This window comes from Falco punctatus, assembly GCF_963210335.1.
Source record: "Falco punctatus genome assembly, chromosome: 20".
Taxonomy (NCBI): Eukaryota; Metazoa; Chordata; class Aves; order Falconiformes; family Falconidae; genus Falco; species Falco punctatus.
The window spans coordinates 779,129-803,215 of NC_137600.1; the positions used below are offsets into that span (position 1 = coordinate 779,129).

The 24,087-nt window shown below is 48.2% G+C and overlaps 1 protein-coding gene across 1 annotated transcript; it reads right to left on the minus strand.

Annotated features, from left to right (window-relative positions):
- Nucleotides 1-3: 3 nt before the first annotated feature.
- Nucleotides 4-21,690, minus strand: ARHGAP25 (Rho GTPase activating protein 25). Its single transcript, XM_080370156.1, has 11 exons — nucleotides 21,086-21,690; nucleotides 15,688-15,881; nucleotides 13,375-13,462; nucleotides 12,821-12,940; nucleotides 10,008-10,215; nucleotides 7,426-7,558; nucleotides 6,371-6,444; nucleotides 5,721-5,842; nucleotides 4,773-4,972; nucleotides 3,676-4,259; nucleotides 4-3,088 (listed from the first exon to the last, which is right to left on the minus strand). The coding sequence occupies exons 1-11, from the start codon at nucleotides 21,144-21,146 to the stop codon at nucleotides 2,878-2,880; spliced, it is 1,995 nt and encodes a 664-aa protein (XP_080226282.1). The 5' UTR covers nucleotides 21,147-21,690; the 3' UTR covers nucleotides 4-2,877.
- Between the last annotated feature and the right edge of the window lie 2,397 nt (nucleotides 21,691-24,087).

Sequence of the window (24,087 nt, forward strand, 5' to 3'; positions counted from 1 at the left end):
ATAAACATTCCAAGTTTTAATGGGCAGAATATCTTCAAAGAAGTTACTCTGATCTTCAGAAACAGTCATGGTTTGATAGAGGTTGTTTTGCCTATCTGCAGCGGAAGTGGAGGAACGCGCAGTTTATACTAAAATAACGTGCACTTGTCCTAATGACGGAGAATTCTGAGCCTCAGCCAAGCCTTTTCACGTCATTACAGTCTACTGCAGGCTGTGAAGGAATTATTTGCCTCTTCACACTTTTGATCTTTGCAGAAAGGAGCGTGTGGCATTTCCAGTCCAGATGTTCACAATGTTTCTCCTAGACCCGATGGAGAAGTTTCTCCCTAAATGGCTCCTGAGCCTCACGCCTAGATTAGTAATGAGTTCCTTGTAAAGGTAAAAAATTAAACACTGAAGCAGCTCTGTCAAGGTCATCTGAAATCACAGAAAAGAATTGTGAATGGGAACAGTTGCCCTGAAGTGACAGCAGGCAAAATGCATCTCACAGGCACTTTGAAACCTCTTGATTTGAGTGTCAGGAAGATGTGGGTCCCATAGGTGCACAGTGGAAACTGTGTTAGTGCTGCTTTAAAGAGACTTCAGGAGACAAGAAATACATTGTCCTGGGATGCCGTAGCGTGTGGGACATGCAGGTGATGGGGAAGGTGAGGTTTCAATAGCTCATCTTTGAAGGTGGCTAAGCCTGGTGGAGGCAACACTGTCCTCCCTGGGGCTCTTCTCTGTGACGCCCATCCCTCTGCAAGGCTGCGGGCTGCGGAGCCAATGCAAAGGGGTACTGGGGTTCTCACTGAGATTTCAAATTCCCAAGTTTTAGGTTAGAAACATTTTAATCAGATTTGAAAAATTTTTATCAGATACAATCATTACAAGAGCAGAGGACCATGGGTGTGGGTCCTGTGGTAGGAACTGTGATTTTGCAGTAGCCCCATGCAGTAACTCCATGCAGGCCTCCAGAAACATTTAATTCCCTGGTGCCAGAAACATTTAATTCCCTGGTGTGAAGGTTTGTGGGCAGGATGGTGAGGAGCTGTGTAGCTTCTGGCAATTCTATGGAAACGAAAGCCACCTGGAGTCAGAGTCGATAGGTCAAATGAGCTATTTAAGGGTCGGATTCTTAAATACAGCTCAACTTTCACAAACCCCTCCTTTACCAGTCCTTTATAACCACAGCTGAGCAAAGGTGGATTCAATACACCTAAATGAATCTGAGTCTGGGGCTAAGGAGTCTGGGCTCGGTTTTAGGGCTAAATGAGTCCCAGCCCTAGCAAGGCTGATAGCAGCAAGTGCTATATACCCAATATTGACTTTTATTCTCTAATAACATTTCCCCACTCCCGTCTCCCCTTTTTTTCACGTAGTTCCCTCTGTGTCCCTGTCTCTTGCCAGTTCGTTTTTTGCAGGCTCTGACGAGCAGGTCTGCAACCTATCTTGAGCTGAACTTTTGTATCACCAAAACCAGGTCCTCAGCAGCAGTAATCCAGTGTTGTTGCATTAACTTCACCATGCTTGGCACAGAGACATGTGTACGTTCCTAGACAAGTTGATTGAAAACTCCTGCAGATCTCTGTGGTTTTCCCTTTCGTGTTCCCATGAAGGTTCTTGGCTAGGCAGAGGCTGTGTGGTGGTGTTCCCCCTTCTTAACATAAATGAGTGGAAGGTTTTCTTTTGGAGTCCTGTTACTTTCTTTTCAACATCAAAAGCTTCAGCAGCATCGTGGTACTGCTGGAAGGGCAACTTGCTGGCAGGCAGTGGGAAAACAAGCAGACAAGTTTACAAACAGCCACACTGGCACCATGAGACCTTCGGGTCCAGTTATTTACACTGAAGGCAGCAAGTGCCAGGGAGAGACCCAGCATCATCGTTAGGGTGCAAACCCAGGTTTCTACCAAGGTGGCTGCGGAAATCCTGTTCTATGCTGAAGAAATGATTAAAAAAAACCCAAAACCAGAGGCGGTAAATAAGTCCGGATCCGTTACTTTTTGGAAACTGCCTGTCAAGGAAAGTGTTGAAGCCCCATTTTCTGTACTAGATAAAGCTGCTGATGGACTCTCTGCACAAATTGCTCAGTGTATGGATGCATGAAAGAGCTCTCCAAAGCCCAGCAGCAGCTGTGCTGGATTTATATAAACATGGCTATAAGGAGCAGTGATTTAAAATAGCTGAGCAGCCACTTAACTAAAAAGGTTTTTGTGATGTTGTGATTTTACACCTGGAGCTTTGATATCAATGAGTCTGGCACAGCACAGCAAGGGATGCTGTAAGAGACCTCTTCTCAGTGGACCCGACAGGCTGTCCGGGCTTCTCTTGCTCTATAAGAGCAATAACCTACTGCGTGTTAACGTGAACAACATAACCGTGGTGCTGACAGCATTTGCAGCCCACCGTCCAGGCACACTGTGTGACAGGCTGTGCCACCCCAGACCGTGGGGCTTTTCTGTCTGCCCGGCTCCAGGTTTTATGGACTTTTTGTTCCACTCAGAAGCACTGCGGGTACCTCCAGCACAGAGCCAGCCGGCTGGCAAGAGGGATGCTTGCTGGTTTATTTTTGTAAAGGCATAATGTGTCCTCAACTTGAACTCCTGAGTGCAAGATATTCTGATTGAGCAGCAAGAAGTATTGGCCTGTTCTACAGGTAACTTGAGCAGCTGAAAGAGGAGTTGGAAAAAATGTGCCAAAAAAGCTGAAGAATATTTTTGAAATTTCCTGTTTCAGAGCATAAACCAGCCTCTAACTTCTGGGCTCCTTCCTCCAAACCAGCCCGTGGTTGGTAGCAGAAGACCAAATAATACAAGTCCCTGGCTCTGAATCTGCTTGGCAATTCCTGTGGATTCATGCAGCTGTATTTTATGTCTGTGCATAGCTGGGTGTCTTCTCCTAGTTGGTCTTGGCGTTAGCTTTGCTCATGGATTTAGCTAGGTTTTTTACCTCCTCCTCAAGCATCTTGTTTTTCTTCTCCATTTCCTCCCGTGAGCACTCTACATTCATCAACTTCAGCTCCAGTTCCTCAGACTTCTTCTTCTCCTTCTCAATGTCCTGATTCAGCCTCACTACTTTGGCCCAGACTTCATAGTTTTCCTTCTCAAGACTGCAAAGAGAAACAAAGTGTGAAAGGATTGGATCGGAAGAGTGCCAGGAAGTCATCATTTGGCTCTCAAGGAGTCTGCTCTCTCTGTCATTAAGCAATAAAATAAGCCAGAGGTGCTGTCCTGATCCCCTGACCCTCAACGGCCACATAACACGATGCAATAAATCAATACACATGATATATAATAATATGGCAACAATATGTGAAGGTATAAAACACTGATGGTTACAATTAATTATGCAATAATGCTAATACTGAACTCTGGATAGTGTAATGGTACAATATTGCAGTAATAACAAGAATTATGACAGTGTAATTATTGCAGAAATACTACAGCCCCTTACAATGGTGTAATAAGAACTACAGAGTCTTAATATTGTAATAATATAACATTAGCAACTATGTCATGAGAGTACAGCACATGAGCATTGACTTTTAGATAGCCTACTATCTACTGTGTTTTATCAGTAGTCATTACTATTATATACTGGGATCACTGGTAAATAAATCTGTGCAATACAAGTGTGGTAATAACACAAGCTGAAGACTCCATAATCTCCAGAAAGCAGCACTCTGCAGCATGTTACCTTTTAATTTGTTCCTCGTAGTCATTTTTCTGTACCTCCATTTCTTTTTCCAGCTTCAAGATCATGTTTTGCAGGAACTCCCTGCTCTCCTGATCAGGCTTGGAGACCACGGCAGGGCTGCTGGTGGGACTGGCTGTTTCCTTTGGCTGATGGCTGGGACTGGAGCAAGGTAGAAATTCTTTATCAGAGCCGCTGCTCGAAGGGCTGGGGCTGGAGCTGCTGCCTTCCCCACTTTCTGCCTGGGAGGTAGGAACATTATCGTAGGTCGAAGCCCGGTGAAGGTCGAGCAACTTAAAAAGATCGTGCGACAACGTTCTCTTATGTCCGTCAGGAGCCATGGAGTGCATGCTGCTCCCAGGGGAGCTTTTCCAAAAGTCACTAGCAAATATGTCATTTTTGTCACTGCTGCCTTTCTCCCCTGGAGAAGCAGCTGTCAGGAAAGATTTCCTGTTAGGTAAAGTCTGAGTTCTTTTCCTTGACTGCGTTTTCCACGTTCCCAGAGTATCTTTGGACTCGTTATCTTCTCTGGGTGCACTTGAGCTCGCAGCTGGTCCGAGGGCCCTGCTGGAATTCAGGTCATCTCTCTGTAAAATAGACCCGTGGCATTAGGACAGCCTTGCCCTGCTTTGTGAGCAAACGGGTTGCAGCGACCACTGTGACTGCAGTATTTACAAAAGTCACATTTTAACATGCTAACAGGAATGGCCACAAGTTTTCCATAAAAAAATATTTTGGGTTGCACCGTGTTTTCCATTAAAAAGAACTTTCTGCAGAGATTCTTTCTTTCTGAGAGAAGCCTATAATCCTCAGTGATTTCGCTTCACCAGCATGAACTGAAAAGGTTTCATCTATTCTGCCTTTTAACTAAAAAACTTCAGGAGTTTTCATTTTTCCCAGAACAGTAGATTTTCCACAGGAAAGTGGAAAGTTTATCTACGTTGTTTTTCTGATGCAGATATTCCAGGGATGACAGTTAGAGCTCTTTACCCTATTAATAGCAAGTCCCCTTAGTGGCTCGCTGACCTGTTAGAGCCCATAAAAATTAAAAATGTTTATTAAATTTATGTTTTATTCTTTCTCTGAGGATCTAGCCTTACCATTTGCCTTTGGATCAAGCTCTCTGCCCTGTGCACTGCAGGGTCCTCTGCAGCATCCCAGCCCACGGAGCTACGTGGGATGGGGGCTTTCTTGTCATTTTTTTGGGCAGGTGAGGAGGGCAGCACATCCTTGGATGGGGGAAAGAGGTCTGCATGGTCACTTATCATCACAGTCATCACTTTCTGGATCTGTGGTGTGCCTGGAAGAAATCAGAGATCTGTCAGCAGCAAACCCAGTGCGATGGGTTTTCTTCCACCCACACTAGCATTTTCTGGTTGGTCTTTCTGTTGTCCAAAACGGAGATGCACATAGAAATGCAGGTGAAGACAAGGAGTGGGATCATAAAACCAAATGAAGGGAGGAATTTTTATATCACCCCAGATTAGCAGGAGCAGACCATGGAGCAACCAAGACAGAAATCTGCTCAGCTGCACCAAGCCACACATTGTGCTGCTTTGGCTCAACAAGCAAACTACAAGTATCGGTTATACAAACAGGCGTATGAATATCTGGACCATTTGCATATGATATCTGTAAAGCAGAGCACTCTTTGGCCTTAAATATTTCTTCTATTTGTTCTGCTGCATCTGTCCCTGCCCACGGGATTACAGTTTGGCTCAGTGAAACAGTAATTTATTTGAGTTTCCTTTGTTTTTACACTTTCCTGCTCTAAGGAAAAAGAAAGATGACTTCATCAAATTCCTGAATTGTTTGAAATCTGTGGAGGGAACACAAAGTGCAACTCCTAAGGGGTTTTTGTCACCATAAACACATTTACAGCCTGACTAACATGTGGCTTTACTCTACCTAGCTGTACTTACTGTGCCCAGGCACTTGTCTAGCTTATATCCATGGGTCTACTGTAGAAAATTTATAATTTCAAGATTGTGGATGCGACTGAGTATTTCAGCATATCAGGTGCCAATTATTCCAGGAGTCCCTTTTACCTCTCATAATAATTGCAGGATCCTCTATCTTGGGTCTGATGAGGTTCACTCCAATCACTGTTGCTAAGTTATCCACACTCATCTTATTGACGCTAGAGTTCAACTGTATTTCATGTAGAAACCTGCCAGAATCCAAGGGCAAATATTTGAAGTCAGAGGAGGAAGACTGCAAAAACTTTACACACCCACTGAAACAAAATCCTGATAAATCCATCCAGCTTTTCCTCTGCATCCCAAGGACAGAAACATATAACTGCCTTATAACTGCAAACTGGAGCTGGGTCTTACTGGTATCGGTAGAAAAAACACCATGTGATGAGCTGCTCACCTGAAAAAAATATTAAAAAGGAAGGGAAAACCCCCATCTAATCTTTAACCAGAAAAAAAACTCCTAGGCTGGGTGAAACCTAACAATTTTGTTGCACAAGGCTTTGTCTAGAAAAACTACACTCCATTTTAATTCTTAGGAGTTCATAAGTGAGTTTTAATGAAATTCTCCCTTCACAGAAGTCAGGATCTAGTGCCTCGAGGGGAACCAAAACATGGCTTAAGAGGGCTCTCTCTAGAGAAGTCAGACTCAGTCTTTGGCATGGTATTTCTACTCACCAACACCAAATCTGAGCTGTTTATACCTTGTGCAGAGGACTGACCTGCAGATATAGCTGAGGAGGTTGTAGTTGTCTCTGGGAAGGAGGGACAGTTGCTTCAGGAGTTCCTGATGGCCCTAAATGCAAGTTAAGAAATAACTCTATAAAGATTCACAGATACATATGGACTCAAGAATGGCTCTTCATCACTCCATCCATCCCTGTGTGGTCTCACCTCTTGGCATTTGCTCGCCTTGGAAATTACATTTCTCTGCAAACCAAGCACGGACATGGAGAAATTTCTGAACAGTGCTCAGCAAGAAGAGGCAGCCCATTGCCCAGCACTGCTGCTGCCACAGCAACAAAGGAAAGAGCTGCGTCCCCTCCAGCCCAGCATGTGTGTGATGGGCTCTGGAAAGAGCCAATCATGCCTAATCTTCTTGCATTTCTTGTGTATAAACATTTAGGACATTTTTAACCCCAAAGATCCTGAAGTGAAACAACCTACAAGAAACATTTGCTCTTGAAATAATAGGGCTGAACATTGCAGTTCACAGAGCTCATGCTGCCAAGGATATCTGCATTATTTTTGAGTGTATAGGGACAGCATCCATGAATGGGTCTTTTTTCAGTGAGGGGCTTCTCTTCCATTAAAATATATAGTTAGGAAAAGACAGTTCCCATCTGTTTCTCACTTCTCCCTCTCCCAAATCTCCACTTCCTTCCTTGATCTCATGCAGAACCTCCACCAGCTCCATTCTCAGCTTGGGCTGATGGAGGTTGCAGGACATTGTGTTTCCTTCCTCTCTTGGTTTTCACACTTTCTGTTTGCTGCAAGGGCTTAACAAAAAGAGGTGCTGAGCAGCTCTTAGACCTGCTCCAGAAATGTAAGCTTTAAAATGGATAAACCCTTGTTTTCAAGCTGGGAAATCCCACTGTTTTGAGGAGATTTTATCTTTTTAATTATTTTTTTTCTCCCCTCAGATTTCGAAGCTCAGTAATTGCACAGTTTATAATGCACAGCTAAATATGCACCTGGCACCTCCAGCTCACAAAGCCCTGGCACTGAAACACAGCTAATTTTAAGGCCAGAAGGAGAGAAATGAATGCGTCTCTACCTTTCTCTCATCCACATCCAGCGCCTGACCGCACAGCAGGAAATCTTCATACTGCATCCAGGGCACAACTGGCTCAGGGAGCTCCCGCAGGTAGAGTTTGAACAGAGAGGCTACGGTGTGCACATCTGTATTCCTGCAATGCACAAAGAGCCACTCACGTGGAACTCGGACCCAGCTGGTGAGCAAACCCTACCCTGCTCCGGGAGCATGAGATTATATTTAAACTGAAGACAGACAGATATGAATAGGGAAGCCAAAGCAAGCTGGGGGGAATCCATAGAGCACCCCAAGCCAGGGAATGGCCCCAGCTGGCAGGAAAATAAATACTTGGTGGAGATTTTCCCCACCGTGGGGCTGGCAGGTCCCCAGTGTTCATACCCAGGCTGAGTCTTCCCAGCCTGCATTTGACTCGTGAGAGTTTGCATGCAAATATTGTCTGGCGTTCACATGTTTGGCAGGCACTCCCCACTCTGTGCGGAGCTGGCGAAGCTTGCCTGGGGTTTTTAAGATCAACAGTAATTACTGAAGATGTTCTGCTGGGACAGATGTTTGCAGCTTTGCATACCATATAGTTTACATTATGTCAAAAGGACACTGTCAAGATCGTAAGCCTCTAATTTGACCTACCTTGAAGTCGCTAAACTGTTATAAACTTCTAGCAAAAATCCCCCAGGTCATTTATTTTTAGGATTTGTTGGGGTTTGTAAAATATTTTTAACAAATGCATGTAACCATAGAGGAATTTTTTTCAGAGCTGTATTTTTGTAGGGCTTACCAATACACGGCACTAGGCATCCTGGATGCCTGGGCTGCAACAAAAGTTTTCTGATGCTCCCCACCCAATACTGCCAAGCTTGTGCATGCAAGCATGCCTGTGCAAACCCAAACAGGCTACAGAGATGGCACTGAAGGTCGAGCCCACATCTTGCACTGTTCAGGTCACTGGAAACTCCATTGTTTGCCTTCCTCCTCACTAAGAAAATGTTTTGGTTGAAGTGCGTGGGGGTTGCAGTCACTCTGAGATCACCACAGCAATGCTCATACCAAGCCCTCCGGCACAGGGTTAACATTGCAGGGTGCTGGGAAAAGGGCCAAACTCCCTTGCCATGCCCCACTGCAAAACACAGTTCCTCAAAAAATAAAAAAGGCTTCACCTTCCTATGACCCCCATACAGGTTACAACAGGAAAGCTCTCAGCAGGACTATGGCACCCAGAAAGCAAATAATATTCAGCTGCAAAACCAATGGTCAGGATGGTTATGCTCCCAGAGCAGCTGTGACTCTGCTTGGCACAGTCCAGGAATTATTTAGGTAGAAGTGCTGTGGGGTTTCCTAACAAAGCTGCAGAAAGCTGGGTGAAAACAAAAAATTTTGTGGTTAGGGGCAGGCCTGCAAATAGAGAAGCGAGACCCCTGCACTCTGCTTAGGCAAACTGTTTTGCACAAAAATCCAGGGAAGCTCCTGGGTTTGGTTGCTTCCCTCCCGCAAGCACCCCAGATTTTGCCAATGGCTCTCAGAGCTCAGGCGATGCCATATGGGGCAGCTCCCCCAGTCTGCATAGATGGGGCATCACCACGGCCAATATCACACATGCAGCAGCCTGGGCACCCCTTGTCTTAGTTCTGGTGGATGAGGCAGGGCAGGATTTAACCAGAAAGCCTCACTTTAGGTGCTGTGGATGATTGCAGGACCCGCATTTCCTTTATCCCAGCACAGGGTCACTGCTTTCAGCAATGCAAACTGGTGGGTCAAGCCCCAGAGCAGGCTGCAGAGTGAGCAGGGGACACTGGGCAATGCCTTATGCAACCATGGCCAAAAGCAAGGGGTTAAACTCTGACTTGTCGGGGGGACACAGGTGGGAAACCTCCTTAGAGATAATGAAGCACCTGCAGGGGCAGCTGCTCTGCCCACTATCAAGGGGGGCTTTATAATGAGATGTACCAGGGATTTACAATTCTCTCATTTTGCACAGGGCATGGCAGAGGCAGCAGTAGCAAACGACCCTCTCCAAAGCCCCTCTGAGACCTACAGGCAGCGCTCTCAGCTTCAGGGACTTCTCTGGTTCCTCTCAGCCCTGCAGAGGAAAGGTGTCAGGAGAACACAGCCTTGCAGCACCCAAAATCAATCTCTCATCTCTGTGTGGTGGTGTAGGGAAAAACAACAGGAGGAAAATATCACGGCTACATTCCAGCAGGGAAAGCAAGAACTTCTAGCGTGTGTGTTAGGGTGTTCTCTGAGCTCATTAGTGATCCTCTGCTTGCTCTCCTTTCTCCAAACCTCTGCCCTTAGCTGATGGGCTAAGTAGGATCTTCCCTTTCCCTCCTTCCTTGGCTGCTCCGGCAAATAATAATTGCTGTGTGGGGCAGGGATTTTCCTGAATGCTTTCTTTAATTTCCATTAATCTCAACTCAGCACCCTCTGATTCAATGTGAGGTTTCTGCTGAATCCTCTCTCCTTGTCAAGCCCTTCTGGATGGTCCAAGTTTCCTTCTGGGCTCTCTGGGGGGTTAGACAAGCTGCTTTCCCCCAGGTGTTGGGGTTTATGAGAGCTAATTGAGTAGGAGAGGGGGAATCCAGCATTACCGGTCAAATGATGGCCTTTCCCCAGCATCGAACGCGTCCCTGAGCTGTTTCACCAGGTTGTCTTGGCCGGGGAGGCGGAAGATGCCCTCCTCACTCACACCATGCTCCCGAATGAACTCAGCGCACTTCTGCACCAGTATGGGGACCTGGTGCTGCCCAAATTTCTGTTCATAGGCCATGGTCTCTGCCAAGCGCTGGCCAAACACCACTAGGGAAAGAACAGAGAGGTTAGAGGAGCCCAAAAGCTTTGCTTTTGCATATTACTTGCCAAAGTGCATCAGGTGCAAAAGTGACAACAGTACCTGCTTTCCTGATAGCATAGAAGCTACAAGAAGTCTGCAAACTGGGGAAAGCAGAACCACTTCCAAAGAAATAATAGCAAGATGAAACCTTGTCCCTCCTCCAAATAATTAACAGTTCTCAAACCAAGCAGTGAGCCTTGTTTTTTGCCATGCCACTTGCCTGCCGGGGAGCAGAGGGAGACAGGAACAGTAAAAAGGTTGGTGCGAGGGCACAGGGTGAGAAGGCAGGCTTGTCACACAAAGCTGAAAGATATGGAAAGCACAGGAGAACACCAAGAAAGAAGGAAAGCACCCTTGCAGAGATCTGAAGCTGGAAATCTTACTGACTGTTTTTCTTCCCCCTCCCCTCTTCTCTCACCCTCCAGAAATTCCCCCGTGCAAAGAGCAGCAGTATTTTGCAGCGAGTGGTACCTTTCCTTCGGAGCAATGGCTTTTTCCTCCTGAACTCACAGCAAAAGAAGAGCTCGAAGGCGGGAAGGCAGCAGCCTGCATCCCAGCTCTTCTTCCTCAGAGCCTGGGGCATGGTAAGTGCAGACAAATCCCAACTCAAACTGGCTCTGGGATATTAATGGCAAAGGGTCCTATGGTCCTCTACCATATTTTTGCCCCAGCAGTGCCTGTGATGCATTCACCTCATGCTCTGAAGGCTGAAATAATTCCTGTGCATCTTCCAGGCCAGGAAAATGCAAGTAGACACTCTCATCTGGAACCACAAGGCTTGTCAGCACCTGCCTGATCATGGGGGTTTTTCATTTATGACTTGCTTACATTTTCAAGTAACTAATATAAACCTGTCATTGTGCACAGTAAAAGCAAATAGCATTGTGTCCGTTGCCCATCCCCCTCCCCCCTCTACTTTGGTAGCTGGTAATGAATTGTTTATTTAACTGCAAACTGGCAGATCTGTTAATTTGCGGATACCTCCCTGGGGCATGCAATGGCCATACCAGCCCACTCAGCAGCCAGCCCTGCGAAACCCCTCGGGGCTTTTGGAGATGCTTTTGCTGTTGCTTCACACTTTGCAGCCGCTTTGCTTTTTGGTGTGTGACAAGCTCACAACTAGCTGGGTCACATGGGGCTGCTTCCAGGTGGGCTCTTGCCCAAACCTCCACCGTGTAGCGGGTTACTTTAAAAGCACGTGTTGGCTCAGCTTGCGTTGAAGCCAAAAACCTAAAGCATGAAGTTTCAGGGTCTGTTAACCTGTGTATTGACATCAAATGCAGCTCCATAGTACCTGATTGCTCTGCTATCCTCAGGCCTTCTGTACTACTATAAATTTACAACTTCTATCATATAAGATCAGTTTATCTAGCTGGAAGAAACTGCCAGCCTCCTAAGTTTAAGCAAGGATCAGATGTGGAGTTGTTATTAAATATTAGAGCCAGGTGGGGCAATGCCCTGAAAATGGCTCATGCAATCCTAATTTCAGATGAGTAATGCTGCCTGCCCCAGGGCACAGCATGTTTCAGTTTAGAGGCAGAAAACACCAGGGTTGTTGAGGAAAACCAGCCGTGTTGATGTTTAGGTGAAGCTTGTCTGTGCCTATGGCAGGGTCACAGTGAAAGAGCCTGAACTGGCAGCACCTGCTTGCTTCTGAACTGCTGTGATTTGTATTAACACAGGAGCTAAGGGTGATCAGAGCTCCATCGTGCTTGTCTTACATGGCTGAAGGGCATGGACCCTATAAAAAATAATATAAATAGTCAGGGCAAAGCACAGAGGGAGGGAGGACAGGCTCGGAATGATCCGGGTTAGTGCTTTTTTGGAGAGAGCTAAAGAGACTCCCAGCCCTGTTTCATTGGTGGATCTTGCTTATTAGGAGTTCATCCTTAAGGAAAATTCTGGATAGTTCATCCTTGTAGGAGAAGTGGCTAGAGTGACCTTTGCCACTTCCTTTGTGGGCTTCGCCTGTGGCAGCAAACTTAGTGTGCTCCTTTCTGATCGATTCATGTTTTATGCTTCCCTGACCACAATTTTGTAATGGCATAAATGCGTGCCTGAGGGGGCTGGAAGCAAGGATCCTGTTGCTGCAAGCCTTGCCTGTGTGTGAGGAGGAGGGCAGCGTGGCCAAGGCAGACTGCAGAGAAAATGGGGGCAGAAGGGTTGAGCTGAGCAAGAAAAGCTGGAAGAAAAGCAAAGCGAGGAAACTGGTAGGTGAAAGGCAAGATTTTTCAATGCTTTATCTCTGAATATGAGTTGTTTTCAAGATCAAGGTTTTCTGGGGTCAGTAAGTCAATGAGGAAATTCACAAAATATGTTGAAACCAGCCCAGAAATCTTCATTCATGCTTGGTTGCCATTTCCTTAACGTTGCCCATGTTTGCATAGACCGTCCACCACAGGGTCTAGGAGCAGACAGGATTCTAAGGCATTACAAGTTAGTCACATTACAGCTCCTTTTTCCAGTTTCAAAGGTTTTTGAGCCCAGCTTTGAAATCCTCACACAAAAGTACTGCAGACCACAAGACGGTAGGAAATTGCCTCTCCAAAAGCTGTCCCTGCTCCCCTTTACCTCCTGATGCTGACCCCACCACTCGTCGGATGGATTTAACCCATTCCTCCATCTCAGACTGGGAATTAGCCATGAGCACGTAGGTGTCCTGCCCTGACCGGTTCTGGTCTCCTGAGATCCCTGGAAAAAAAAATAAAAAAAAAATTATACATCATTTATAGAGAGCATTGGAGGAGAAAAGACACGTTCTTGTTGATCTCTTTGCTAAACACTTTTGGCTCCAAATTTCTCCATTCACATTTATTTGGCTGTGAAATGAAGCAGCGTTCTTAGATTTCACGCTTGCTGAAGGTTTGCAAGAAAGGAACAGAAACTGCCTAATGTTGCAGCTTGGCAAGGCTTCTCAGCATGGGACATGGGCAATGACACAGGGCCCTCCTCTAGCCCTGATGCGTGAATATTGAAAGCAAGATGTTAATTTTCATGTGTAATGAAGTGCTATGGGGATCTTGAAAAACAGTGGGAGCAAAAGGACTAGCAGATGACTTGCCCAAATGATCCTGGGTGAACAGTCCAGCCCAATAGTGTACAACAGAAGAGTGAAGCATCCTCACCTGGGATGATTTCGAAGATAAATTTTCCTCCTTCCTCTGGGTTGCTGACCACCTCTTTGATGGTGCTTCCCTGGAGAGACAGGCAGCCCTAGGACAAAGCAGAGCAGGAGCTGCAGGTACCAGTGTCCCATCTCTCTGGGGATGACACTGCCATGTGTCACCACTGAGGACTGGAGTCCTTCTTTCAGATTGCAGGAGCTGGTGGCCTATATACATACATACGTATGTATATATATATATATATATGCTAAAAATGACTTTTCAAACAATAAGGGACACTTCTTAAATGCCAGTTTTTCTGGTTAACTGATTCTCAGAGTGAGAAAACTGATTATTTTGCTCTTTCCTTTTTTTCCTCTCTTCTTATGTTTTTTTAACCCCTGTTGGGAGTGGAAGAGGAAAGTACAAAGGAGAAGGGACTTGGCAAAACACTGGTGCATCCTGGTTTTGGTGCATCACAGGAGGAAAACTATTCCTTTAACACAGCATCACTTAAACCCAAAAACAAATCCAACGTTTGCAGGAGAGGAGCAGAGAAAAGAATAAAAGGAAGGGGAAATGTAAAAGCAAAGTGGAAAACAGCTATTTACTTTTGGACCTGCCTTTCCCCAACTGTCATGGCAATCAGGCAGCTTGGTACCCGCTGGAGGAGATGGGTGGGGAGCGGCCAAGGCACGTGGTGGCCAAGCAGGCATGTGAGTCAGCACCAGAGGCCTCCTGGGGCAGGAAATAAGGCTGTACCACAGAAATGAAGTTTCTCAGCGACTTCAGCCTCCTGAAAGCCATTGGGCTCCTCTGAGCAGTGAGGACCATCAGTGCTTCAAAAGCCTGAATTGCAGCTGTATCAATCAGAATCATTGATGGGATCAGAGAGGCTTGAAATGACCCAGGATGGTGCATCAGGGTCATGGCAAGAGCTTCCAAAAGCACTATGAATAGCCATAAGCACTTTCCGTTTCCACATTCCATTGACAACAGGGGAGACTGCTCCTTCCTGTCACCCCTGAAACCAGGCAAAGCCAGAAATGAGACCTGGATCCCACTGGGCTCAGCCCTGTGCTTTCACCCTGAGGATCTTCTGATCTCCTTTGCCTTTTGAGCATTTTCTATCTTGAGATCAGTTTTGCTGCCAGTAACAATTTGTACAGAGAATGGCTTTTCCGACAAAGGGGAGGACCTTTTCCTGAAATTTCACAAAACAAGGAAAAGATGATGGATATTCAAAAAGCAAGTTACAGTATGGAGAAACTGGTTGAAAAACTAGGAAGTTATCCATATAAATTGGGAAAACAACCTGATTTCTTCCTGGCAAGTGTATTACAATGCATACTCTGAGAAATTATTTGTATGGGTGAGACAGAGGGCTTGTTACAACCCGGAGGGGCTGAAGATGGATGATGCTGTCAGAGTGCTGTGGATATCGGGCACTGGTGCAGAGGTTTAAACCATGCCCAAGTGGATGACTTGCACTCCTGTTCTGTGCAAAGGGTTGGGTGCACGTTGCGCTGTCCTGAGGACCTCAAAAAGCATCAGAAGTGCCGTGCACCTAAGCGCTGAGCAGATTTCAAGCCTTATCCCTTAGAGGAAAAGGCAGCGGGGGAGGTTTCCTCTGGCCATGCAGGGTGGACTGGGGCAGCAGCTGAATAACACAAACTGCATCTGCACCACTGAGCCTTCTGCAAAGGATGGGGCTGGGCCAGGACGGGATACAAACCTGAAGGCCGGAGAGAGAGAGATTTCCTTTCCCTGTCCCTCCAGCTGCTCTGTCCCGTGGCAAGAAGTCCTAAGGAAGCAGCTGCCCTTCGCTGTCATCTGTCCAGCCCGCAGCCCTGCTGTAAGGTCTCTCTTGGGCAGCTCCTCACACCCAGGCTATGCTGAAAGTCCTGCTTGTGTTTTCCTAAAAGCATCCTGTAAGATGCCTTTCCCACGAGGTGCATGGCCAAAACCTCTCTCAAAGCTCCCAGTATCTCGTGCACCCACTGCTGCACCTGCCATCGCAAACATGGTGGTGTACCCAGCTCTTTTTCTCCCCAGCCTTCTTCTGTTGTCTTGGAAATGTATAGCAACTTTCTAGTTGGTAACTGGGTTGGGTTTTTTCCACCACCCCGTTGCTCGGGCACAGAGGGACCAAGCTCCCAGTGGGGCTTGCAGGCACTTTAATAATTTTAAGTACATAGATGAAGCGCGTGATCAGGATATCTCAACTCTGTTACTACCCGTCTTACTCCAGACCCATCCCAAACCATTTCCCGATGAGCAAAGCTGCAAGAAGGGGGAGACTGAGGACTGGCAAGCCCAGAAGCCTTGGCCTACCTGTGGTTTGACATCATCCTCATCCTTGTAGTAGTACAGCTGCTGGCCCTTCAGCACGAAGTACCGCTGCTGCCAGTTCTTGACAATGGAGCGCTGCTTTTTCAGCCAGCCGATCTTCAGGGGCCGCTCCAGCGGGTTGGGGGAGGCCGGCCATGTGCCCACTGGCTCGCCGCTCATCACGCTCTTGGAGCGGGCTGCCAAGGAAAGAGAGGGACGGGCTGGTGGGGATGAGCTGCCAGCAGACCCACGTCCCCGGGGCCGATGTAATCGACAACAGCAAGAGCGGCTCTCTGCCCCTCTGCCTGTGCCGAGCAAACTGGCTAGAGTTTTTAAAGGAAGTGGCTGCAGTATCTGTCAGTATGTGCTTCCTTTTTCCTGCGTGGGAGTAATTGTCTTGCAAGTTAGAAGAAAATCATTAGCTTTTTTTTTTCTTTAATGGGAGTGTGTGTTTTTTTTTATACCCACCCCAAACAGCCTGCAGCAGCGATAACGGAATGACCAACCCTGGCTTGAAAAAAACTGTTTGGAAATTGCAGTTTTGGTCTGGGAGAGCATTGCCTGATGTTTCCAATGGGGCAGCTCTCACACAATGGGATTGGAAAGTCTCCAAGAGGGAGAAAAAGTGCCAGTGTGGATTTACCAGCTGGGCACAGCAGTGTCCCCTGTCTCCTCTTTGCATCGCGTAGGTGAGTCCCATTGTTGCTGTTGATCTGTGCCAGGGACCGGCACCATGGCCTTGTGGCATCTCTAAATGCTTCTGTGATAGTAAATGCCTTGGAAGGAATAATTTCCAGAAGGGATTTTTGCTTCTGGAGCGAACACTGCAGGACCCCGGTGCCAACCCAGCTGGGTAGAGTTAGCATTTATGGTTGCAGGGCAAAAATAACTATATGACTCCAGGGGAATTCAGCTTCACTGGCCTCTGCACATGGTGACTTCCTGAGTTCTTACATCTCCTCTGCTAAAACAGACCTGATGGCACCTGGCTGGGTCCTGCGGGGAGGGCAGAGCAGGATTCGGGCCCCGGAGCCCAGCAGCGTTTGCTGGCAGAGGGCCCTCAGGCTGAGCGGGGCTCTGAGGGAGGTGTCGTGCAATGCTGTGGGAGGGGGGAAGCTGCAGCGTCCCTGTATCTTTGCCCCCAGACACCTGCTTTTCCCCCGAGCTGGTCAGCGGAGCTGAGAGCCACAAGAGCTGCATTGGATATGAGTGTTGAGGAATCCTGGTGTGGACCTGAGTGCACATGACAAGCTTAAAACAGGAATTAAAAATCACCCACCGCTGCCTTGTAATGTTTGGGATGGGGGCATCTCATGCCTGAGCGGGTGCTTTCATTGCACAGACACCCACAGGGAGCCCACAAAACACTTTGCACTCAGTGCCAAGCAGTTAGAAGCTGCTGCAGAGGTCGGGGTGCTGCAGTGCAAGAATGTACCCAGCTTCCCCTTCTGAAATCCCCTGGAGCAAGAAACCCTGCTGCGTTTTGCCTTTGTCCTTCAGAGCCAGCCTTGGGTTGGGCACTCTGAGCTCACCTCGCCACTACAAACCTGTCACAGGATTGCAAATAGCTTCCTGAGAAACCAAAAAAGATTGTGACTCCAAAAATCGGCCTTCAAAGTGCAGTGAGGATGCCGCTTATATCTCAGTGTGCTGATATGGGATGCCTCCTGCAGAGGGTGTGTTTGTAAGCAAGGACCTCTGACAGGGATTTGCCAGGCAGCTCCCCTGAAAAATGCTGATACTGGGGTTACCCTGATGCAAAAAACAAAATGGGGTTTCCAAATTGCACCCAAAACCCCGGGCAGCTTCTTTGCTCTTTGCCAAAATGTCTGCATGACTCAAATCTTGTAAATATTAACATGATTCTCAGCAAACTGCTCACAAGCAGCATCGCTCCTCTCTGTAAATCATGTTCCTTCATGTCTTGGGGCTGCTGCCAACTCCTCAGGGGCAAGGATTTTTGGGGAATGATCCGCAGGGGTGGAGCAGCTGGTGGGAGCACAGAGGCTACTGGGTGCAGGGTGCTGCCTGCCTCCTGTGAACGTTGCTCCACAGAAACATCACCAAAGAACAAGCCTCCCCCAGCCAGCACTCGGATGCCTTCCCAAATTTTGCGGTGTGTTCTATCTAATCATGGGACCTCACCTCCCCCTTGACGAAACAGAGCCGCTGATAATTTGCTTTGTTTAATTACCACTAACTTTTGCAAAGTGAAGTCTCTGTACCAAGCACTGATGACCACAAGGGCTTAATCTGAAGTAAAGCTGTTGCAAATGCAGCTCACAGGATCCATGCTTACTCCCAAACGGATGGAAATCAGGGATGGGTCACCACCCATCAGCTCCACGTTCAGCCTTCCCCAAAGAGCTCAGCTCAGCCCAGCAGCTCTGATATTCCAGCAGCAAAAGACTTGGAAGGAGAAATTGTGTCTTTTATGAAAAATGCAATGGTTTACTGCCTTTTATTGGAGATATTAATACCCCTTTAAGCCTATCAAGGTTGCATCAGGGCTCTGCACCATGGAAAGGAAGCGACCTGGCAGGCACTGCTACCTGGAGGTTCCTCCTGCTCTCAGCCTTAAGCTTAAATTGCCTAGTCCTTGCTGGAATTCAGATTTATTCTCTCCCTCTTTGCAGCCTTTCCCGGGTGCATAAGGAATGTGCATTGAGAAGGGGACACTTGGGTCCCTTTTCTTTAGCATCAGCCCTTCTGAAATGCCAGACTGAAGGTGCAGCCGGAGGCTCGTGCTTAGCCGTGGCTTAGCCCTTCAGGCAAGTACATATCCAGCAGGGTGAACATGCAGATGTATTTTCCCTCCGCGTGAGACAGCTCTCCCTGTACTTTGGGCTCATTTAAGGCCAAAATAGCAGTTTGCAGGATCCTTCTTACCCACAGCACAAGCACTCCCAGACGCTGTCCCCACCGCAGGACTCACGCAGAGGTGTGGGGGACCTGGCTTTGCAGATGGCGAGGCTGATTTTGCCTAGTGGAAAGTTCTCTGCCTTCACCAAACCACAACTACCAAGGCTGCAGCTCTCTCCCATACCACTTTTCAAAGTTTCTATCTTTTGTGGCCAATGTGATGCCCAGCTTGTGTGAGCTGAAAATTTTATGCAGGGTGGGTGTAAAGCTTTCCCCTGGCTCTCACCAGGGTGGCCCAGCATTTACAGTCATCTTCATCATGCAGCATCCTTGCTGCACTTGGCCCCGCTCACCTTGCCACTCTTGCAAGGCAGGAAAGAGCCACTAAGATCAAATGTGGTGCCCCCTGAAGCGTTTCCTGCGGTAACCGCCTCTGAAGTTGAATGTTTCCTCCAAAACATCCTCAGTCTTCCTCCAGGCCTGGAGAGCAGCTGCAGCAGGGTGCCCGTGTCCTGCTGCCTGCTCCCCAAAAAGAGGAGCCCTACCAAGGTGTGACTTGCAGGAGAAATTGCTTTGGGTGCCATCATGGTATCCAAACCCTTGTCTTGGGCAAGAGCCCTCCCTGCCATCCCCTTTGTTTCTGCCCCCCCAGGAGGAACATCAGGTACTTGCAATAAAAACCAGTAGAAGTGCCACAATAGGTTTCACAATAAAAATTGCAAATGCAGTTTTCCTCTTCTCTGAAATAAATAGCTTTGCTTTTTTCTCAGCATGAGGAAGAACACAGGAGCCGGTGCACTGTCCTGGGGCTTACAAAAGCTGCTTCTGCCACAGCCATGCCTGGGGATGAGGAGGGGGAAGTGTCCTGGAGCCAGGAGAAGCCAGCAAAGGCAGGGGTGACTAATTAGTGAATATTTTCCACAAGCAAGACACATCCCTGCTGCACCCCTGAAGATGGCAGCAACTGGTCCCCGCAGCCAGAAACCTCAAAGCATGAGAAGAGTCGATGCACCGAGCTGTGCCCCAATGCTCAAGTCTCTGCACACACACACACACAACCCTCATCTCACGGGCTCGGAGCCACTGCAAGCTGTAAAAAGCATCCAGAATTTTATCACAAGCAGATTTTCCTGAAAAAAAGCAGTTCCTGGTAACAGCACAGGTTCAAGCCTGTGTCCCATCTCCACCCTCTCTGCTTCCCAGCAGCTGGCAGGCCCAGCATCCCCTGGCCTTTTTGTCTGAGCTACCGGTTGAATTTACCCACTCGTCCGCAGCCTCTGTGCAAAAAAATGTTAATTATCCCAAGAACAGGCAATGCAGAAATCCAGGATGTTTCTATGATAACTATGTGGGGATTTCTCCACTGCTGTCCTGCAAGCTGGTGAGCGCAGGTGGTGGCACCGCTTCCTCTGTCCGCCTGCAAGCTTCTGGACCACCCAGGCTCTCATCCTGCATCCCTGCGCATCGGCAAGCCCAGTTACTGCTGCAGCTGCCAGGGACCAGTGGTGCTTTGTCTGGGGCCTTGTATGAAGCAAATGGTTTGCCCACCCCAATGAAAGCAGCCTCAGCTACAAGTCCAAACTGCCTTTGCAAGAAAGTCCAGTCAGGATGACCTTGCAAGCTGACGCAAGGTGTAAGAAGGAAGAGCACAGCACACAGGGACCGGCTTGGTCAAGTCTCTGTGCAAATCAAGCTGCAAATGTGTGTCTTGATGGTGTTTTGGCACCAGTGCCAGGACCACAGAGGGCCTTTGCCTCAGTGCATGCACAAGGCCGGGTGTGTGCACCCCTTCCTTAACCGCAGCATCCTCACCCCCAAATCCCCTCCCTGGCTGCCTGACCCAAAAGCATCAAAGGCATTGGCTCCACCGTGATATTTTGGCCATAAAGCCCACCGTAGGGATCCCTCGCTCCTTCCCAAGTGTTTTTTATGCTGGAAATAGATCCCACGGTGAAGGAGAGCTGTGCAAAGTCTGGGCAGAGGCAGGAGGTAAGTCAGGAAATCACAGTGAAGCCGACCCGCAGCACAGAGCCTGGCTTGGGCATCAGAGGGCTCTTTACCACCGGTGAGAGGAAACCAGTGATGTTGGGGTGGGCGAAGAAACCTGAGCAACAGCAAGATTGCTTCCTCCAGCCCGCACCGCTGTGTCCGCCTCTTGGCTGCACTTCATCTCCTGCAAGGCTTGCGCCAGCAGAATGAGCCCATGTGGTTTAAATCCCCCCCAAACCTGGATTTTGTGTGGGCAGCAGCAGTGGAACCCCTGTTCCCCACCCTACTGAGGCTGCTGGCCCTGCTCCCACAGCATCCCCCGGTGACAATTTTGTAAATCACTCCTTGCAAATCATTTGCAAACCATCTGCTGTCTCAAAAGCGGTTGGTAGCCAAGGGCCAGGTCCCCCCACTGAGGCCAGGCACAGGTTCAGGTCTGGGCCAAAGCTGAAATGGAAGCTGGGCTTGGCCACAGCACATGGGCAGACCCCAGCCTGCACCTGAAAGGCTGAAGCAGAAACAGAAGAGCATAAAGAAACCATCACGATACCTATTTTTGCAGCATCCATTTTCAGGTTGAAATCCCAGTTCCGTGGCAGCTTGAGAGACATTTTGGATTAGGAAGGGCTTTTGTTTTTCGAGGGGGGCTTGGTTAGGAGACAGGCTGAAATGAAGCTCTGATAGTCCCGTGGGAATCCTGCGATGGGGTGTGATTGCCCCCACAAAGCACAACGGCTCAGCAAGGGTTGATTTGCCAACGGACTTCCTCCTCCCTCCTGAGCACGGCTGTGAACAACCCCATAAAAGTACTTTCCTGCCTTGCTTTCCTGCAAAGCTTTGGTCTTGCTTCCCTGACGATGCCAAGGTGATGCCGCCTTTTTTTTCGCTCCCTCTTTTGCAAACCCCTTTGGCTGATGCAGGGACGCAGCAGCTCAGCCCCACTGCACTGAAACGTGGCTGCCCGGGGTTGCTCTCTGCACACTGCTCGTTGCATTTGAGGAAGTGGGTGTCCTTCTCAGTGCTGTTGGTGTGCTAGAAAATTGCTTACTGAAGGACACAGCCCAGCACAGGGTTTTGGGAAGTGTTTTGCTCAGCAGCAAACCAGAGCAGGTTGTGGTTCAGGTGCCTGCAGCCAAATGCTGCCAGATGGTGTCTCTGAATGTCCTAATACATCCCCGTGTGCAAGGCCCAGATGACATGAGTGTCTTTTGCATTTTCTTCTTGCAGCTGCTGTGTAGTGCCCACAGCTGACTTAAGGTTTTTACACCCACTTTGTAACAGCGGTATGAACAAGATGGGGCTGAAATGAGGCTGCACTTGGAGGAAAAGCTGTGGGTGTCAGAGCAGTGAGGGCCAGGGGATGTGGGCACAGACCGCACCAGGACCACCAGGTCGAGCAAAGCCCCTTTCCATGCTCACAACAGCCGGTGTGTCCTGTTTCATGTCATTTAAGGCTGGTTTTCCAAAAAAAGAAATGGCTGTGCATCTGCAAAACAGACTGCAATGCAATTAGACTGAGACGCAGCTCTTGGAGATGCAGGATAAATGCAAGGAAGGGTTGTTGCATTCACAAATACCCAAATGGAGCAAAAAGCAGCAAGAGCGGCTGCCAGGCACGGCAGCATGCCCCAAAAGCCTAAGGGAGGGCTCCAGCCCCCGTTCTCCCCCACACTGGGAAAGCCCAGGCCGGGCGGAGAGGGAAGTTGCCCTGAACAGAAGCAGAAACAGTGACACGGGGAGCACAGGGGGCTGAAATAGTACACGGCTGCTGGTTCCCATTATAATCTGCAGCCCAGCCGCCGTGCCTGGGATGCACTGAGCCACTTGCAAAGGCTTTTTAGCACAAATTGAGGACGTGCCTCCAGTAAGGAGCCGGAGCTGGCACTGCCTGCCCGATCAAAGCATGGCCAGCGTGGGCCCTGATGGGGTAATTTCAGTTAATCACAGCTGAAAAATGAATTTGTTGCTTTCAGCAGTGACTGGAGCTGGCTCAGAGATCCCCAGCTCACATATTTCACTGCTGAAAGTCCAGAGAACATGAGCATGGAAAGCAGCACTATCACAACAGAGCAGCCCAGCACACATCCCAGCCTGAACTGGATTAACCCCAGCATCCTGCTTTGGACCCAGACTGCCTGAATTAACTCGGTTTCTGCTGTGCCCCAAGCAGAGGGTCCTGAACGAGCCCTGAATTAGTCATTTTTTCCTCGTAATCTGCAGAAAGCTATAGGGAGCTCAAGGGGGTCATGCATTTTGACCTTTCTTTTTCTCTTCAACCTGTTTCTTTTTTTACAAAAGTCTGGCAGCAGCTCGTGAGCAGCCGCCTTTCCCCACCTGCCCGCATGAACAGGATGTCGCACGGCACTTTCCCCTCCTCTAGAAAGGAAACAGTTAAGTATTTAAACCCAAAATCACACAATTCAGCCCAATGCTGTGTGGCTACACCACAGCAGCTCAGCCCTCCCTGGCACCCCAAAAGAGCCCGGCACAAGCACCCAGGGAGCTTTGGCTGCATTTTGCCACTTGCTGCCATTGGGCACCTGCCATCAGCCTCCAGGTTTGAGAAGGGACATTGCAAGTTTTTTTGGGGGGGTGGTTCTTAGCAATCAAGCCAGACAGCCTCCTCCTGAACCAAATGCCCCAGGGGAACTTAAAAAGGGCAAATCTCAGCCCATAAGGTCGTTATTTTGTTTTTACATCCCTCTTCTCTCATGATCTCATGGAAAATGTGTCTGCATAGAGGGCTGCATGAGACCTGTTTGCATAGAGGCAGCCTTGGTTTGAGGCTTACCATCCTTCTGGGTATGGAACACGGCTAGCACCAGGATTTCCCCTGGGAATTTGCAGTTTTCGGTGTTTGCTTTAATTAAATTGGCACAGGATGGGGAGAAACAAGGACCCGTCATCAGCTGAACAGCAAGCAGCAGTACAGATAGGCCAGCCGCAGAGGCTGTCAGCTGTGTCTGACTCACTGCAAGGCACAGGCACGCACACTGCTCTGCTGTCAGCCGGCTCGGCAGCTTGCTAACAGATTTCATAGTCTGTTTTCCAAAACATTTAACACCGAGGGATCTTTTCAAGACCTTTCAATAATAGCATCTAATTTCTTCATAGGACTGCTGAATACTGCATGGTGCTGCTCAGCAATTTTCTGCTTAACTGGCTGACTCCTCCAAGGGCGATGTGTTGCAACGTGAGATTGCAAGGTGGCTATAGAGAGGGCATCTTATTTTCTTGTTGTTGGAGGATTAGTTTGTCTGAAAATGCCCACAGAGTGTGACAGGAAGCAAAAAGAGGGCTGCTGATGGGTTGGTTTGGCTTAGCTGATAAGTCAAACAGTCAAAATAACACAAGAGCTAAAAATAGTATGTTTTGCTGGGTAAACAGAAAGATTCTGCTCTCCTAACCCCACACAGGTCAGGAGAAACAGCTGAAATGAAGCAGTAATTTACATTAAGTGGAGCTCCACCAATTTTTCACATTCCCAATGAAATGTTTAGGGTAAAATGAGCTCACTTACAGGGTGCAGCAGTGCTAACACTTCCCTCATCT

Excerpts from the sequence above, each read along its gene's own strand:
- ARHGAP25 (XM_080370156.1), bottom strand. The coding sequence starts at position 21,146 with ATGTCTCTCAAGCTGCCACGGAACTGGGATTTCAACCTGAAAATGGAT. Across the intron at positions 15,882-21,085 it reads AATGGATGCTGCAAAAATAG|CCCGCTCCAAGAGCGTGATG; the intron begins GTATCGTGATGG and ends TTTCCTTGGCAG. Across the intron at positions 6,445-7,425 it reads TGGATGTGGATGAGAGAAAG|GGCCATCAGGAACTCCTGAA; the intron begins GTAGAGACGCAT and ends ACTTGCATTTAG.